Genomic DNA, 18,429 nt, shown 5'->3' on the forward strand with positions numbered 1-18,429 from the left:
CCTCAGCGTTGATTATGGACTTCGTATTTGTGTGTTTTCTCTATTTCCTAGTTTCTGAGAGGGATGGCTTTATTAATCCGAATCCAGGCTTTTTACAATTCACATCCCCAACCCTGGGGATGGCAGGCAGACCTTTTCCGGTTGGGTCCCTGTTCCAGTTATTTCCTGCATCCCTGGATGCATATTTCTCCGTGGGGTCCACATCTCCCTGTCTTATCCACACAGCCACGCGTGCTCGCTCAGGGTGTCTATATGTCACCCACGTTCACCCATCTCTACCCGCAGCTCTAATTACTCTCTTTCCAACGTTGCTGTTTGGCATCTTCCACAGACGTAAAATTTACTACAACTCTAGAGGGGAAAATAGTAAATCTTTGGCTAAATTTAGGTCTAGAGCTCATTTGAACTTTTACAGTGGGTTTTCTATTTATTTGATTTACTCCTGTCTTTGGCTTCGATGTCATATTGCTGGTGTTTTATGGCCGGCTCAGGCCTGCAGTGGGCGGCGCTGCGTGCGCCCGCACGTTTCTCTCGCAGGCGCGGCCCAAACAGCGGCGCTCATTTATTTAGTGCTGGAGGACGCGGTTTGTTCTGTTGACAGCGTAATTTAAAGAAATATATGGAAGGCTGAAAAATCATTTGCTCAAATTTGTCCAGATGTTTTTGAAACGTGATTGGAATTTGATTGCCCCTTTCCGCAGGGTCAAAAAATATTAATGTCCCAGAACTTTAATTGCTTACAGACCCTGGTTTGGGCTTTGAAGATTTAAAATGTTTGACTCTAAGCATTTGTTCTCCTCAGTTCAGCATTTCCTTTTTGGCACTTTGGTAATGAGTACAAACTTCAGGAAAGCCTTTAACCATCTCTTCCAACGATCAAAACCTGGCACCCACCGTCTTTTTAGAAGGCTTTCCTCTGATGTACCAGCTAGCGATATAATAGATCTTTATCAGTAAATCGCCCTCTTACCCCTTGCCCTGGTGGCTAGTGGCAGGGGAACTGTTGGTGCTTTATAAAAGAGTAAAGGTACTTTGGGGAAAAAATAAAACTAAAGTGGCTAAATTAGATGACAGGATTCCACAAACAACTCTGTGGTTTCCCTAAGGAGTGCTTGTGGCTTCTCTTAAGGCCAGCAGCACTTCTTAACCTGGGGGGAGTATCAGAATCAGCTGGGGAGCATTTTCAAGGTAATTATTTGTGGACCTAGCCCCAGGCTCCCTGAGTGGGAATCAGTGAGGGTGGAGGCCTGGATGTGTGTCTTTGAACCCCACAGATGATCCTGAGGTATGTCTGACTTAAGAGCTGCCCTATTTAGGTCAGAACTGTTACCCGTTTCTTCCTGGTTGGGAGGATGTATGTATGCATTTTGAACAGAGAAACGAGTAGTGAGAGGATTCCTGGTAGTGTCCTCTACCCATCAGCCTTAAAACCAAACACCTTTTCTGGCTGCTGCAGGCTGGGGAGGAGGTATTCCATTTCTCCTCCTGGGAGTAATCCCCTGGGAAAAGGTGCCCCAGGGTCACTGACGTGGGCCTCCAGGTATCTGCCCTATTCACCTGTTGGCCAGGCCAGGTGTCACCAAGTGTCAGACTATCCCAGGGAGGCCTGTGATTGGCGTTCTGTAGTTTTTCTTTTCTTACCACCCTGGAGACCAGGTGGAGGCAGGCTGGCAGAAGTCTGCCAGCCTGTGAAAGGCTATGACCTTTGGGATGCCATACTTCTGACCACAAGGTGAACCAAGCCACTGGACCTTCAGGGCTAAAATCCTTTTGTCCACCTCCTATATTAAAAATTTCTCAAATAAGTTTAGTCCATAGTTAGGCACGCAGGATTTCTAAGGCTGGGAGATTCCTCTAAATTGTCAGTGCCTTGAAATAAAAACCTTCAACAATAAAAATCTACCCTCCCTGGAGTCTTAACCATCTACCTTTAGGTTTTATTTAAACAATGTGGGAATCCTTTTATATGGACAACAATATTGTTGTACAAAGATCTTCGGTAGCCTGTACTTTAAAAGGAAGGGGAAAAGGGGTGGTGGTGGTGGGAATACTTCCCTTCTCAAATGCTGCAGGTGAACAGCTTTTTGCTTTGAATGGAATCGGCATTCTCTCCTGGAATAAACAGTTGATTGCCCTGGGCCACGCAAGGCTCCAGCAATCTGCTTGTGTGCCAGGGACAGGCCTTGTGGCCCAGGGCCCTAACTCCTTCCCGGCTTTTTGAGTCTGATCACCAAGAGGTTGGAGAGGCAGGGGAGAGGAGGGGGAAAGGGCTTTTAGAGGAACTGTCAGGTAAGAGCTAAAAGTTACTGAAGATTGCAAATCAAACGCTAAAGCCTAGCACATTTCCCAAAGCGGGGTTTATGCAGTCCTGGAATGAAGGGGGAAAGACGGGCGGGGGGTGGGGGGAGAGGCCAGGCTTTGGGATGGAAGAGGTGCCTAAAATCCCCACCCCCGCTTTCCTTCCAGTCCCAGCTGCTCTAGAAGGGAGAACGCTGGGAAAGGAAACAGAGCGGAATCGCCCACATTAGCCTCGCTCTCCGGCTCTCCCGTGACTGGGCGCCCCTGGGCTCTTGTGAGCGTCTCCTTTAGAATGTCAATGACAACGACACTGAGGGTGGTTTTTTTTTTTTGTTGTTGTTGTTTTGCTTTCTTATTGTTGTTGTTCCTCTCCCGCCCCTTTGCAGGCAACTTTGTAAAGAATTTACGGATCTGCTGGCTCAGGACCGGACGCCGATCGGAAACAGCCGGCCCAGCCCCATCCTGGAGCCGGGGATCCAGAGCTGCCTCACGCACTTCAGCCTCATCACGCATGGCTTCGGCGCCCCCGCCATTTGCGCCGCGCTCACGGCCCTGCAGAACTATCTCACCGAGGCGCTCAAAGGCATGGACAAGATGTTCTTGAACAACACCACCACTAACAGGCACACGTCTGGGGAAGGCCCAGGTAGTAAAACTGGCGACAAGGAGGAGAAACACAGGAAATGAAAAATTAAAAAAAAAAAAAAAAAAGGAAAAATGTTTTAAATACAAAAGGAAAACAGAAAAAAATTTAATTTTAGCTCTAAAAATATTGGATTGGCTTTGGAAGAATTATATTAGGTAGAATACACATACAATCAAAGTTAAAAAAAAAAAAAACAAAGCTAAATAACTTAAAAAAAAAAAACTTGAGGCGTACCGCGGAGCAACAGTATCGGTTCTCAGTGTCTATTTCAAGATACACTTGGAGACAACCGTCCGGATTTTCCACTTCGGTTCTTTCGAGCTTAGTAATACTGATAATAAAAAGAAAACCATGAATTTTTTTCCCTTTGGAAAATAAACATAAGACTAAACGTGAGAAAACTCTAACTTATTGGAAGAAAATCGGAGAAACCGTGTCGGTGTCAGTGCTTTGAGAGCTGGTTGACTGAGACGCACGAACTTTTTAAATTTTTAATATATTTTTAGGAAACTCTCTGGCAGTCCCCGCCCTTCCATCTCACCTCGCCCCTCTCCCAGCCACCCTTTTTCTACGTTGCCCTCCCTCCCTCCGGCTGTCACGGGAATCTTCCGGGATGAAAAGGCGTGTGGTTAGCCCTCTGGTGCGCTGTTGTGGTCCCCTTGGTGACCCCGCCCCCGCCCCGCCCTGTGTCCTTAACTCAAGGGGGCCCAACTCCGGGCCGTTTGCTTAATTAGGGAGGGCGAGGGCGGGCTGGGCGGGAGGCCCGCAGGGACGCAGGCGGTGGCTGCAGCTCTCGGGCCGGCTGGCCGAGGAGAGGCTCCCGCGGCCCGGCCGAGGAAAATCCGGACCAATAAGTTGATTCAGACTCCTCATCAGTTCTTTTCCGAAACGTTACTAGTTCCCAGCCTTGCCAGCATCTGCCTACAGAGCATCTTGCATTTGTTATCATATGTGTCATCTACCAATTTTAAGAACAATAGTAAAACCCAAACACAATATGAATACGTTGATTAGTATGTAATTCCTTCGGAGGGGTATGTACCATTTCATTCTCTTCTGTTTTCCAAAGCTTTGCCCGCATGGTTTATGAGCTTCTTCAAAGAGGACTTGGGCTTCCTACACAATCTATAAGGTACAGAGAAAAAAAAAATTCCGATCCCTTTTTAATCACAGCCTGTGTGTCAGAATTCTGCAGGTGCACTTCTTTAAAGAAGCTCAAAGGGAATAATTTAGAAAGTGGCCAATAAGAGATTGAAACAGCTTTGAGTCTAGTTGCTAACAGATACCTCAACACAGAATTCCGGGGAAGTGGGGAGCTGCTAAATGAATTTTAGGGGAGAGGAGTAAGTGTTCTTGGAGCCCAATATTTTAACATTATTCCCTTGCCTTTAAAGCGGATTCCATTTCCTTGGGCTCTTTGGTGATTGTGGGGAAAGCAGCAGCTTTGCTAGTGGTCGAGTGGTCGCGGGGAGGGGGTGGTGCAAGCTCCCGTGTTTCAGCAACAATTGCTTTCTTACAAGATGCTTTATGAATGAGGCGTTTTTTCCCCTCCCAGACGTGCACTTGTTTTTGGCAATAATGGTGAAATAATGCAAAGTGAAAGGAGATGTATTTCAGCTTTGAATGTTACTGTCTGGATACACTGGGACTATTCCCAGTGGATAAAGTTTCATACATTTAATATCTCTCACTTCTGGCAGCCCTGCTCCTTTCTTGGGCTTCACCTGAGCATTATCTTGAAATAAGATCTGAAACCCATTGTTCCCACCATCCCCAAAGCAGTGGGAAATCCCCAGGGGCGAAGGAGTGGATGACCTAGGTCTCTAAATAGAGTGTGCATGAACGCATCTCTTTAAACAAAGTAGGCATTAGGACCTTTGCAGCATCCCTTGAATATAAAGATCCAGAGGTTTGTTCTGCAGGATTTACAGTTAGGACCCACGGGGACTCTCAGGTCTGCTGCCCCATGGGCCTTGGCCTGGGGAGGAGGGAGGTTAGAGGGTTGGATTTAGGAACCTGCTGAGTTTTGCACTGACATTTTTATGGGGGGGCTGAGTTAGGGAGCTGGTTTCAGACCACCAGGAGGGCCCAAGCAATGGCTGATGTCAGACCCCAGCCCATCCACGTCAGCTTCTTTGGGGGCCTCTGGGTGTTGAGGGCTCAGCCATTGATGAGTTGACAGGAGTGCAAAGGCTGGGAACTAGACCTCAGGGAGCGTGTAGACACTCCATCTCTTCCCAGCTCAGAAGCCTGCGCCTTTGTCCGAGGGCCTGGCCGCTTGCATTAGACGTATTCTGATTGCCAAAGGCCGGGAGAAACCGCACTGAAAACCATCGTCTCCTTTCCTTGCAGGGCAACGCGCCCCACGCGTGTGACGTGCGAGAGACGCGATGGACGCGCCTTGCTCTTACTGTGCAGGTCCCGAGAGCGTGGGGGCCACTCGCGCCCAGTCGTGTTGAGGACATAGAATCAGCCGCTGGAGGGGCCGCGGGCCGCGCGGGCCCTTCCCGCTCTCGGTCTCACCCTAAGGGCTAAGGCGACCGAGAAAGCCCGGTGCTCCAGTAGGTAATGGGGCGGCGCCCCGCGGGCTGCAGGCGGGAGGGGTCTCAGCGCTGCCCGAGCCCCTTGCTGCCAGCGGCCGCCCCGGGGCGCGTGCTTCCCGAGGGCGAGTGGCCTAGAAATGTCCAGGGGATCGGAAGCTTCCCCCGCCTTTGCCGGTACGAAATCTCTCCACCCTCAGGCTCCCAAAGGCGGGTGATGGGGTAGGAATTGTCTTACTGGGCTACGCAGGCTCCTTCGTCGCCCTTCGCCCTCCTCCGGGCGTTCCTTTGGCGCCCGGGCAGAGCAGAGCGCTTAGCATCTCTCCCCCGCACCCCGCCTCCACGCAACGTGGAGAGAACCCACTGCCCCCTCTCCCTCCCCCACTTCTCCTTTCCTGTACGACCCCCGCCCCCTTGCTTTCGTTAGCCAGGCCTGCTACGTTTATCTGATAATTGAGTTATTAAAAGATTTGGTTTCCTTGGGCCCATAAATCAATAAACAGTGGGATTAACTCAAGAGTTTGCCTTTTAAGTCAAGGGAAACGTTTAAAGCAAGCCCCTTTGAGTCTTGTTTCCAAACTAAACAGGTGAGTTGCTGCTCTCCCCCCACCCCACCCCTGCACTCTTAAGACACTGTATCCAAGCCGCGTGCCCACTCCTAAGTGCCCGGTCCCAAACCAAAAGAGCTAAAGGTAGAAAGCAAGAGTCAGGACGTGGCAGCGCTGCCCTCACACTTCCCACTTTGCAAGTTCCTTTGGAGGTTCTAAAGGTCTCCTGACCATTCTCTGTCCAGTCCTGCCTCGTCTTGCACATATTGTGGCTCTCCTGGAAGCAAAGAGAGAAAAAAAGGGCTGTTCTGGGTGAGGATTCTCCCCTAGTTAGCTTGCTTTTTTTTTTTCCTTCTCTCTGGCACCATATCCTTAGCTTTCTCCACCCCTACATAAAGAACTGAAGAACCTTTCAAAGACCTGGCTGTTTTATTTTCTTTGGCCAAGGAAATCACTTTTTCTCAAACAACTATTTTATATCCTATGAAAACTTCGGTCGAATGGAAAACCTGAAATACCCCAAACTTATCTACACACTGTTTCTCCGGTACAAAGCCTTACTTAAAAGGGCAACTCGTCCCTACTTAGAGTGTTTATAGGGAGTTTGTCCTCACATTTTGATATCCTGTATGCGTAATACATTCTGTGGAAAGGAAATAACCTTAAACCATCTGATGTTGCCTCAAGAGCCCAAACAGTGTTTCCCCTCCTGTGCTGATGTATGTTAAATGATCAGGTTAAAAAAAAATAACAAAATTCGTTTTGTTTTCTTTTAAAAAGTAGAATGAACACTATTCTTCTTGAAATGCCAAAATCGACTCCTCTGTTGAGTTGGTCTCTAATTCACTAACATTGTTTTTGACAACAATCGAGAAATATCAATCTATTGACTCTTCACGAGAAGAGCTCTGGAGGGTATCCATGTTAAGTTTGTATATATTTATTTATGCTTAATTTAATGGGAATGTGTAAATATGGTGAGCAGGTAGTTTGGGATTATTTATCTGTGAATCTATACCTCTGTGAATGGGTGGTTAAAAAAAAAAAACAAACCGCTTGACCCTAGGTAGAATCCTATCTGAATTTTTCTGTTCTTTATAGACAAGCTGTTATGGTAATGGGTAGAAATTGGTTTATTGTCCAGTGTTGACCTGATTTACATAAATAAAAAGATTGTTGTGTTTTTGTTGTGTTTTCATCTTCAGTTTCTTGAGTATAGATATTGTTTAATTCTACAGACAGAAACAATTTATGGCCAATAATTTTTTTTCTTTTTGTCCCCCCCCAATCATTGAAATACAGGCAGTGTTTTCCTTACAATAAATACAATAAATTTTGCCTCCCAGAAAAAATGGACACTTTTGTTTTCACTAGAAGGTGTTTTTGATTCATTAAAATTCCAAATTGACACTCTTCTATTTCTAGCTGGATTTGCAATAAAAGCCACATTAACTGCATCTCTTGGTTTATATTGCCCTTTAAAAAAATGAGGTTGTCAAATTACTTACTTCCCAGGTTATTAAGAGTCCGTGTCCCAGGAACGAAGGGCCTCTGGGTCCAAGTCAAAGATGATGCTCCCTTCATGTTGCTGGTGGGATGGCATTCTGCCATGATGTCTTTGACGGAGATGGTGCAGGACAGAAGCCCACAGGGCCAGGTATGGGCTCCTGCACCCCACACCTTGGGATCTGGGGGAGTTAACTGGCTCATTTCAGGACTGAACCCAACCCTGACCTCACCAGCAGTGCAAGGCCTTCCATAAACAAATGAGGAAAAGCTCCCTTGACCAGAGGAGGAAAGAGGCTGTCTTAGGAGGTTTCCTACCTTAGGCTCAGAAGATGCCCAGGGAAGCCAGAGCTTTTCTCATTTGGGTTAATGGGCTGCAGCCCAGCCCTAATGGGCTGCAGTGATCAAACATCTTCTCAATCTGTATTTCATCCCAAGGCTTGGGTGTCTTCCCTGAGGCTAGGAAAGTAAATCCGTCCAAGCTGTTAAACGGTATGCACGAGTCACTGTTTCTCTTTGGACCTCAAAGTCTTTATCTGTAAAATGTGGGCCTCCTAAGGTCCTTTCCAACATTGTCTAGTTTAATTATAAAAAGCAGGAACAGCAACATGCATATATTTAAGGATAACTGGCAAAGTTAAATCTCGAAAACCCTGGATTAGAAGAGTGCTTAGCATATAGTTGGCACTCAGGTAATTAATAATATGCCTCCCATATCAATTTTCTGTTTTTCAGATGACTCATTCCCAGTTGGACTTCCCTATAGGGAAAGACAGAAAGGACAATGGAATCTGCTTTATGTGAGATTTTCCACTTCTTGGCTTCCCTATTAACTAAAAAGGGGGGGGTATCATGGCTAGAATTATAAATGAGTGAATCAAAAAGGGAAGGGAAGTAGAAGGAAGAAAAAATACACAAGGGAAGTGTGATTAAGAGGGCATGCAATCCATTTATCTAGAAAGAAAATAGGTATATGCCTTTGTCTCTGGCTCAAATGTTTTACATTGAGTTTCCTTTTCATTTGCCTTTTGGAGAGTGAGGGGTTGGTTACCACTAGGATTATACAAAGGCGGTGATGAGTAATTTCCATATCCTATGGCAAGTTTTCCTACTGAAGGGTTAACACCAGCTCTGGAGAAACAGACCTTCCATCTATTATTCCATAGGTAAATTCCAGACCACCTCCTCTTTCCACCACCATTTGACAAGGATCTGAGACAGTCACCCCGAACTCAAGGTCCTGAGGGGCCTGAATGTGGGGAAGGAACTTGAGGAGAGGGAAGGAAAGATAGGAAGCCAGAGAGAGCCTTGCCTAACAAAATGGCCCTGGGCTGCTAGTTACAGCTCCTCGCCGGCCCTTTTGTTACTGTCTTAACCAGGCTGCAGAAGGAGTAAGGAAAGAACGGCAGCTGGAACCGCTAGGCCGTGGACCCTGACCACAGGCCCAGCGCGGGGACGCTGGGTGACCTTGGAGGAGGTGACCTGGAGGCAGCCAGCCCAGGTGCGCGGCTTCCAGTGGCCAAGAAGCCCACCTGCTCGCCCGCCCGCATTAGCGGCTTACGGGCCCTGATTAAAAATAATGCTAGGAGGAAGAAGAGCCGATTGTTTTTTTACGAGGCCACATTGTTTCTCTTCATTTGCAAAAACAGCCCCATGGGGTCCTTTCCCTGGGACCCCGGGCAGCCAGAGCTTAGAGCCACCAGAGATATACTGGCCCGATGGGACGTGTGTCTTCTTGGGGGCGCTCATGACTCCCGACGCAGGCTGCCGTCCGTGCGTGGACTTCGAAGGCGGCTGTCTGTCATGTCGAAGCCTCAGAAATTAAATGTGCAGCTCACAAGTCCATTAATTTTAGATTCCCATTAATCTATTTAAAAAGTGAACCAGCAATGGCTCTATAAATACAGTCCTATAAAGTTGAACTCCTTCCCATAAATCTTCTGAGTTGTTTATTTACATGTATTCCCTCGCCCTCTAACAAGCTTCGTTTCAACTTGGGGAAGACCCGAACCGACCCGCCCCGCCACGGGGCGGGCTCACCCCTCCCCAGCTTCCCCGCAGGAATCGTGGGCGCCTTGGAAAGGAGGAACTACGCGGGGGCAGAACACGGAGGGCGAAAACTCAATTTTCCTTCTTGACTTTGTTTCCTTGTGTCTATCCCAAACTCATGCTCTCCGTTATTTCTCATCACAAGCTCCACACTGATTTATACCGTCATAAACAGCATTCTTACGACTATAACTTCTCTCATAGCTTGGGCTGAGCTCCTTTTTCACATCCCTGGCAGCCACTACTTTTAAATCAGGCCTCATAAATAATCCCAGCGCTTCCTGAGGGCGAGTTCAGTCAAACGTCTCCCCGGGTCCACTTTCTTGGCACGGGTCCCTCCCTCAAGTCACAGGTTGGAGCACTCCCACCGCCACGTTTCCAGGACGCAGCCGCGGACAGCAACGCGGAGACTAGGCACCAGCGCTGAGCCATTCACACCCCTAGCCCAGTCTGCGTGCGTACGTATCGCGCGTAAGCCGCCCCTGCCCGCCCGGAGCGCACGCACGCGGCGCCCCTGCCCGCGACTAGGCACGCTCTCCGGGTGGCAGGGCCGAGTGTCAACGAGCGCGCACGCGCGGTCGCCTACGCACGCGCACGCACGCACGCGCCGCGGCGCCCCGGGGCGTAACTCCGGGCCTAGCGACTCCCCGGGGCGCGGTCGGCGCGTTAGGCTTTTCGCTCCGCGCCCTGGAGGTCAAGTTTGCAAACGGCTGCGGCGTGGGCAACCTTTTTCTTTTTTTTTCAAACTGTTTATGCTGAGATTGAGGGAGCCTTTTTGTCACACAAGTTCAACACGTTCTACGCTGCCGCTGGTCTCAAACTAGCAAGGTCAAGCGGCGGTTTTTGGCCCATTTGTTCGGAACCTATTTGTTCTTTCCCACTCTGCTGCTTTTCGCTTTTTCCCTTCTCTCGGACGGGCTGCAGCCTTCTGGAGCTGACTCAGTCGAGAGGCGTCCAGACTCAAATAGGGGTCACACATGCTGCCGGGAGAGGCCTCTGCATAAAAATGCTCTTTAAAATTTTTAAAAAGCAGCAGAATAGCCAATGGACTTAGCAAAGCGTGACCTGTCCAGGCCGCTCGGAGGGCAGGCCTGGCAGTCATCTGTGTCTGGACCACCAGTCAACGTCCGGGACGTACCTGTTCGCTGACGTATTAGCAAACGTTTCAAGGATGTGGCTGTCAGCTGTCATTAGCCCACGCGTTTTACCGGGAGGAGGACACGTCCAGGGCGTGTTTGCGTAGAATATTCTGGGGAGGTCAGAATCTGACCTCTGAAACAGTCAAATGTTCCTTCTTGTACAGACAGTTATCAAATGACTGGAGAAAAGCTGGCACGTGAGCACTGGGGTACAGAGGCGTGGAAGGGACGCTTGCAAGTCTTTGGGGAAACTCGGACCCAAATCGGACACAAGTCACCCCAATGAGTTCTAGCGCTCCCTGCGGGAACCATCAGGTCCTGAACGCTAGAACCTGGCGTCCGGATGCGCAAGTAGAGGCCGGGCAGCTCGGAAACACCTGATGACCTGGAAGCGCCGGTGGCTGTTCAAGTGGGCAAAGTGAGTGCGACCATCATCTGAGTTTCTAAGGAAACAGGATATTAGATAGCTTCTACACAGCAGTGGATTTTACTGGGAAACGGTCCACCCTTGTAGGTTTGGGAAGGGGTGGGGAGGGGTTGTACAAAATGGCTGGGAAAATGCTAATCAATGCAGAGAAAACAAGTGTAAAACCAAACCAAATCTTAGTGCTCCATTAACCAAAAACCCCCGCCGCTGCCGCCCCCCCAGAAAGGTGCTAGTGCTAACTTTGAGATCAAAGTATCAATCTTGGACCAGGTTGAATTTTGTGTATATCTTATCCTCATTGATAAATGATTCTACCAGAAACAAGGTATGAGACCTTTTGGGGGGTTGTAGTTAGGGCTTTATCTCTCTCTCTCTCTCTCTCTCTCTCTCTCTCTCTCTCACACACACACACACACACACACACACACAATATGGGAATTCCCTAATAGCAGGACTACAAAAACATCCACAAAAAAACATTTACCAGTGTGAATTTTCTTTTCCAAGGGAGTCCTATGTGTTAAGGAACCCAGGAAAGGTTTTTTTGTTGTTTGTTTGCTTTTTAGGTTTTAGGGCTCTTGCATTCAAGAGAATTCTTTTGGCCAGAGATTCCTAAAGATAGGAAACTACCAAGATTTGAGGCAGAAGTACAGTTGACTCGTTTTATGGGTTGTTTCACGCACTTTCCCTTTTGCTGTTTTTAAGAAGGGGTTAGGTTAGGGTTAGGGTTAGGGAAGGGGTGGGTACCGCACAGGCCTGAGCCCTACCAACGAAATGGGCCCACTGAAGGATTTCATTCACTTTTATGTGCAATATAAATATTCTTTTCTTCTTCAAAGATAAGGGCCATTCTAGACAATGGGGTCAAATAGTCCAAAGAAGGATCAAGCTGATCTGGGTCTCTGTGACCTTTACCCTTCCTTTAATTCTCAATAGTGAACATCTGTGTTTGGTGGCTAGTGCCTGAAAGTAATAAAGACAATTAGAGCATTTTATTTTTTCTTGGGGGAGGGGTTTGGATACTGGTGTGGAGAGGTAAAAACTTTATGATACTAGTCTGCAGGGTGAAACTAGGGGAGTAGCAGCCGCTAGGCCTTGTTGCTTTGTAGGCCCTTAGGAGTGGAGTGTGGTAATCGTGTACACTGAAGCTGTAGGTGATTCATGTTGCTCCTTTCTCCATGAGGCTGTGGGCAGTTTTTTCTTACAGTCCTATCATTTGTCACCTCTGCACCAGAAGAAGATAATGTCCACCTCTCCCCGGCACTTTTCTGAGTTTACTTCCAGCTGTGAGGACAGTTAATGAGGTTCCTGAATACATCCTCACTTTCCTCCTACTTTTGTGAAAGCCCTTCTCTCTCTTGCACCTAAGAACAAACTAAAGCCAAACCAAACCCAAACAACTTGACAAAACACAAACACCCACCACGTGTTAATTTATTGAGAAGTATTTCAGCTTCCACTGTGTAAAACTTCAAAGTCCACCCATCTTGAGGCCATTTGAAAGGGGCTCAAGTTCTGAAAGAATAAGATATTCCAGAGATAACCAATTAGAGACATTTATTTCCAAAACAAATATCGAGTGAAATAACACGTTTTTCTCAGTATGTGGTGTCCCTGTGGCACTCTGCTGTGGGTTTTTGATGATTCAAAGCTTGTTTCTTGTAAAGGACGCGTATCTGATCTTGAATGGGCAAACCTATTACTAATACATGCATAAACTTACATAACAATTTAAGACTCTTGCGTGAAGTTAAAGTTGAAAAGTGACAAACTACACACACATGCACATACACAGATATAGAATCTCAGTTGCAGTGAAACGTTGTTCCTAATGGAGGTTTTTGGAAAAGTCCTATTTTTAATATTCTAAAATTCGTACAAGGGGTATGTCTAAGAATCAGAGGATGAAGCCTTCAAATGAGAGTATTGTTTTCCTGTCAGCTAGACACTGGATGGCTTCTCTGCATGTCCTCACTCGAACGCCTACCCAGGAACATGCGTCTGCAGGGCAGTCGTTCTGCGTTTAGTCTCATATGTGCACAGGCACACACAGAAGACTGTTTTCATTCATCATTCCTCCTTGATGTTAAACATGTGTTGGGAATTTTAGAACTCAGACTTCTCCAGATCATATTTGTGACTTTGTTATCACACATGCAGTTTAGAAACCTACAAGGTGATAACTAGGTTATTCTTCCTCTCTCTCTCTCTCTCATTTTTTTTTTTTTTTTTTTTCCTTTTAAAATTTTTTTTATTTTTTTTTTGCTTTTAATAACTCTGTCCTTCTTCCTTTCCTCTCCCCCACTGGTTCCCCCCTCCCCGGCATTCTGTCAAGCAATAGGCTGTAAAATAGTTATCCAGACCAGCAGCCAGGCAAGTGCCTTTTGAGAGTAATTTCTGCCCCAAGCGTTTAGCCCAGGGCAAAGCAAGCGTGCTCTCTAACTGATCAACCTGGATATTTCATTATTCATTAATTTACTGTTTAACCAAATCCCACTCATTATCAGAGGCAACGCTTGGCAGAGCCCAGCGAACAGTAGCAGTTGGTGTCAGGCGTGGAGAATTGGCCCATTTGATCCTGGGCTGTTTTATTATTCAACACCACTGACTGGGAAAAAGGTCCATGAATAATAAAGAGCCAAAGCGTGTTTGAACTGAGAAGCATGACACAGCCTTACAAAACAGCAGTTAGAAAATTAAAGGCAAGGTGGCCCAGACTTTGCATTTTTTATCTTGGCTGTGGGCACAGACATTTATATCCCTACATTGTTTTCAATGATTTTTTTTTAAGTCCTGAAGACAGAGGCATTTGTTTCAGTCAGTCTCACCCTTTCAGAACAGACCATTGAAGAACTCATGAGCAAACTCACACGGTAAGAAACAAACATGCCTCCAGATGGGAGCTTGAAAACATAATTTCTAACCTCATAATCAGTTAGGTCCTTTGTGGCCCTTCTCAGCTTTGGGGAAGATGTGGGTGATTTTAGTTTTCCTTTGGACCTGCCGTCATTCATACCCTGGGTTGGTTTAATAAGATAATTCATGATGCTGATCAAATGCACGTTAAGTTCCCTTTCTGTCCAATTGGTTCCTTGACAAGTCTTTGGCTTTATAAGTACCTGGCCACAAAAATACATATAGCAAGGGTTTTAGAGATCCTATAGGTAATATCTAAAATCTCATTAATATGAGAGAAGGGCCTATGAAATATATAGATGTGAAGGGAAAGTTTTATGTTCCCCCAGAAGCACCTTTTTTTTGTTTGTTTACACAGGCAATGGAGGTCATAAATTCTTTCCAGCTCTGTTAGATCTGTAAATGCAGTTGTATTGAATACACCTGTTGGATCCACTGGTGGTGGGCCTGAAAGTATGACTGTCTTTAGAACTGACCCACCCTGTCATTCTACTCACGTATCCTTTTTATTCATTGCTTTATAGTCCCTGAATAAGTATGATGAGACAGAAAAGAGTAATTTTAACAGTACCTTTTGTATGTTGCCTTCTACTGCCTCGCAGCCCCTTCCTTTTAGTCACATACAGCCTACCTTACACAGAGAAATAAAGCACGTGAGCTGTAGCTCTTTCATTTAAATGAGCGTAGTTGTGTAGGAAGAAGTTTCTAGGGACCAATAAAGTCCATATGGGCTGCCTATACTCATAAAAGTTATATAGATGTAATCTTCCAGGATTCTTCAGAACTTGGTCAGGGTAGAACTGCCTTGGTGCTAATATACTTAGACAAAAAAAGGCCCTGTCCAAAGGTGGTGGTGGTGAGATCAAACCCCAAAGGATTTTTAATGTGGAAATCGCTAAACAAATGTTGAAAGCACTAGGGGGAGGCTTGGCTTTTTCTTACCTCAGGATCCTCTCTTGCTTGCCTTGGATGCATTTGGAAACTATTGTCAATGTGTTGAATGTAAAGTAGGACAAAATGTTAACATGGAAAAGTTTCTTTTAACGACATCAGCCTGACCACTTCATTTTACAGATGCTTAGAGAATAGCTTGTCCAGTTTCATGCGTGTAGCTCCTGGCAGATTGCCATTAGAACTTTAGTTTCAAAGTGCTCTTTCCTCTACAAAAGATCTTAGGACTTTGGTTTTTATTCTAAATAAGTGTCAAATTGTTTTTCTAACATATCTTTCAGTAGTTTTGAAGAAGAGGCCTTAAAAAATTCTGATCCGATGGGACTGAAGTACAGTATTTTAAAGACAGATCCCTTACGACAGATACTCTCTTGGTATTACAATTTTTTGTATTAGTTACAAAAGGAAGGTGAAAATTGTTCCTCCAACTTAGTTGGGATTGGAGGGTCAGGTTCATAAGATAAAGTGAGTGTAAGTTAACAGAACTCAGGGTGAACATGATTGAAACTTGTGGCAGATAAAAATGATGCTTTGACTTCTCAGATCATGCCAGTCATGATTAAATCTGAAACCACACACCTTTAATATGATCACATGTGAAGAACTCCCAAAGTGAAGAAAAGTGGACACTATTAGCCAATTCATCCATTTGAGAATCACTAGGTCTCTGTTCTGCCTTTTATTCCAGTCTTGCTCCAGACTGAGGTATTGAATCTTACCCTCCAGGGAGGTGTGACTTTAGGACTCTGAAGCCTCACTGATGCCCCTCTCAGTCCTTGAGATTTATAACTTGGAAGAGTCTATAGAAGCAGTGTGGGAGAAGCAGGTCTTCATACTCCCTAGAGAAGAGACGCTGTGTTGGAAATTTGGAAGGGGAAGAAATCTTAGCATTTTTCTGGGCTTGATGGATCATAGGGACAAACAGACCCAACATAAATATCACCTCATCTGAGAAACACTTCTTTCCTAACTCCTTTACCTGCTGTTATAATTACTTGTTTTAACTTCTTGTCCCAAGGTTCTCAACCTTGGCTACACATTAAAATCACCCAGAGAGAGTTTAAAAAAAATACTGATGTCCAAGCCCCATCCTCTGATTTATTTGATCTGAGACACTGGTATTGCTTCAAAAGATCCTCGGGTGATTCTAAGGTACAACTGAGATAACAAATCAATGCATTATGTTCTCAGAGCACTAACTTCATAACAGGACACTTCCCCATTGTCCTATTATGAAAGTCTCTCCCTGGCCACCTCATATGATAAACTCCAAGTGTAAAGGCCACGTCTTAGTCAACTTACAGGAAACATGTAGTTCTTACTCATTCATTCAGCAAACTCTTGCTGAGCAGTTACTAAATTGCAGAATTTGGGGACACATCAGTAACAAGACAGACATGGGCTTTTACCTGTGAAATGTACAGTCTTTAGTCCTGGAAGGCAAGTATGTTGACCCTGCCTTTGTGGATCTATCTAGGGTTATCTGATAGTTGGCCAAGAGGCATCTTAGTATGACAGGTAATTGTTGAGTGCCTTCTCTGTGCCAGCCACTGTGCTAGTTCCTGGCTAGGTCAGGGCAGATGCACAAGGCTGTAAGGGCTCTCGGTTTGGACATGGTTTTATCTGTGCTTTGCATTGACCCACCCTGTGTTTCCTAAACCCTGTACATTTGTGAAATTTTTGTTTAACCCTTACCTACACAACGTAGCTCAGATTTTTAAAATCTAAAAGTTTTCGACAGATTGCTAAAACTCCTGGTGGTTTCAACTCCTAATGATGCACTTTAGATGGTAAATAGAATGAGTGCGTATTGATATTTATAGATTGTTTCCATTTCTTTTACTCTAGTTCCACCCCAAGCTAGGACACAGTATATTTTTCAGGTAATAATGAATTTGAAGTTTATATCTGCATATCTTAATATGGTATGCCTCATCAACATTTCCTTCTAAATCAAAGTATCCATTATATAGATAAAATAGGTGTAACATTTGCATTCCACTTTATGAAGTATTTTCATTGACTTAAGTGACATCATGTAAGTTGGTCCTCGCAACAAGTTGGAGATGTAAAGTGGGTGCAAAAGCACCTCTCTTGATTTTATCGGATGAGAAACCTAGGCTCAGGTTGAGACTCAAGGTCAACTTGCAGGTAGTCGGAGAGCAGATAAGCTCCATGCTCTTTCTATCATTCCATACTGCCATACTTAACAGGAGGCTGTATCTACAGGAACCACAGAAATTCACAAATACTGTACTAAGTTTTGTTACAGAACTTGATATGCAAAAATGACAATGGTAGTGTTTTATTGAATAATAGCATGATACATATTTTAACACATACTAATTTATATCAACTGGACAAAAAGGTGTATACATTTGTGAGAAGTTGGAACTATAAAATATTTTAAAAGGATGCAGCTTTACCTCTTTCAAGTATACAGAAGAAGCATACTCGAAATAATTAAAGAATCCTTTCAGAAATTCTTAAGAGTACTCTGGTTAATAATAAGATTGCTTTGTAAGCATACTCTCAGTTATTTGTATGTAAATAAGTGCTCCTCAAGTGCTCAAGAATACTAAAGACAGTGTATTCTCTTAAGCAGTTTATGTACTCTCCCTGTAATCTGTATTTACACTGGCCAATTGTTCAGCAAGTCTTTTCTCCATTGATATGGTAAAGAAAACTTCTGCTCAGCCAGACCTTTGTCAGGTCAGAAATTCTGATTTAAGTGGGTCTGAATTAATGAGGTTTTACTTTATTTGCAACTTAACAGGTTTTGAACCATATATATGCTTTTATATACACTTATAACTTTACTAATATATGCATTTTTATACATGTAAAAATATTCTGCAGAGCTACCGACTTGATTTACCAATGAACCTGAGACGTTTCAAATTATTTTATAGCTTCTTAGCATAGATTTGCCTTAGTCCATCTGTAGCAGTGGAGGAAAAATTCTGTTTCCTTAAGTCCTTTTATGAGGGTGCCAAAAGGTATAAAAATATGAAGCCATTTAATAGCCAGGCTCTTTGAAAATACCGAGCATACACAGTATGCATACTAAGTTTAATCACACTGATGGATTTACATGTAATGTCTCAATTCCAGACTCCCTCATTAGTGCAGTCAATCTTGAAGTTCTCCCCGGTGAGTGAAGGGTGAAGGTGACTTCGACACGCGTGAAAGAACGGCTGGATAGTGCCAACACCCAGAAAAAGACAGTGGGAAAAAAGCTCTACCGTATGAGGCTATAATCCTAGCTGTGGTCAGTGTGTTGAAAGCTTTATATTTCCTGACCGCATGATCTTTCTAGAAAATGAACAGGGAGAAGGGATATTCCCAGGATTAGCCAGCTGGTTATTTCTATACGCTTATTAAAATTTCTGGAAGAAATGGTGGGACC

The 18,429-nt window shown here is 45.1% G+C and overlaps 1 protein-coding gene across 3 annotated transcripts in view; it reads left to right on the forward strand.

Annotated features, from left to right (window-relative positions):
* TFAP2B (transcription factor AP-2 beta) overlaps window positions 1–7,217 on the forward strand; it is a 29,027-nt gene extending 21,810 nt beyond the window's left edge. Inside the window, exons 7-9 of one of the 3 annotated variants that reach the window (XM_024766327.1) lie at window positions 2,685–2,944; window positions 4,014–4,076; window positions 5,297–7,217. In XM_024766327.1, the coding sequence (XP_024622095.1) occupies window positions 2,685–2,944; window positions 4,014–4,075 (322 nt within the window). In that variant the 3' untranslated portion in view covers window position 4,076; window positions 5,297–7,217. Of the gene's footprint in view, window positions 1–2,684 lie in introns of all 3 variants that reach the window. The other 2 variants (XM_024766329.1, XM_024766326.1) reach the window with 2 other exon arrangements.
* Window positions 7,218–18,429: the final 11,212 nt, after the last annotated feature.

Source organism: Neophocaena asiaeorientalis, unplaced genomic scaffold, assembly GCF_003031525.2.
Source record: "Neophocaena asiaeorientalis asiaeorientalis breed wild unplaced genomic scaffold, Neophocaena_asiaeorientalis_V1.1 scaffold46, whole genome shotgun sequence".
Lineage (NCBI taxonomy): Eukaryota > Metazoa > Chordata > Mammalia > Artiodactyla > Phocoenidae > Neophocaena > Neophocaena asiaeorientalis.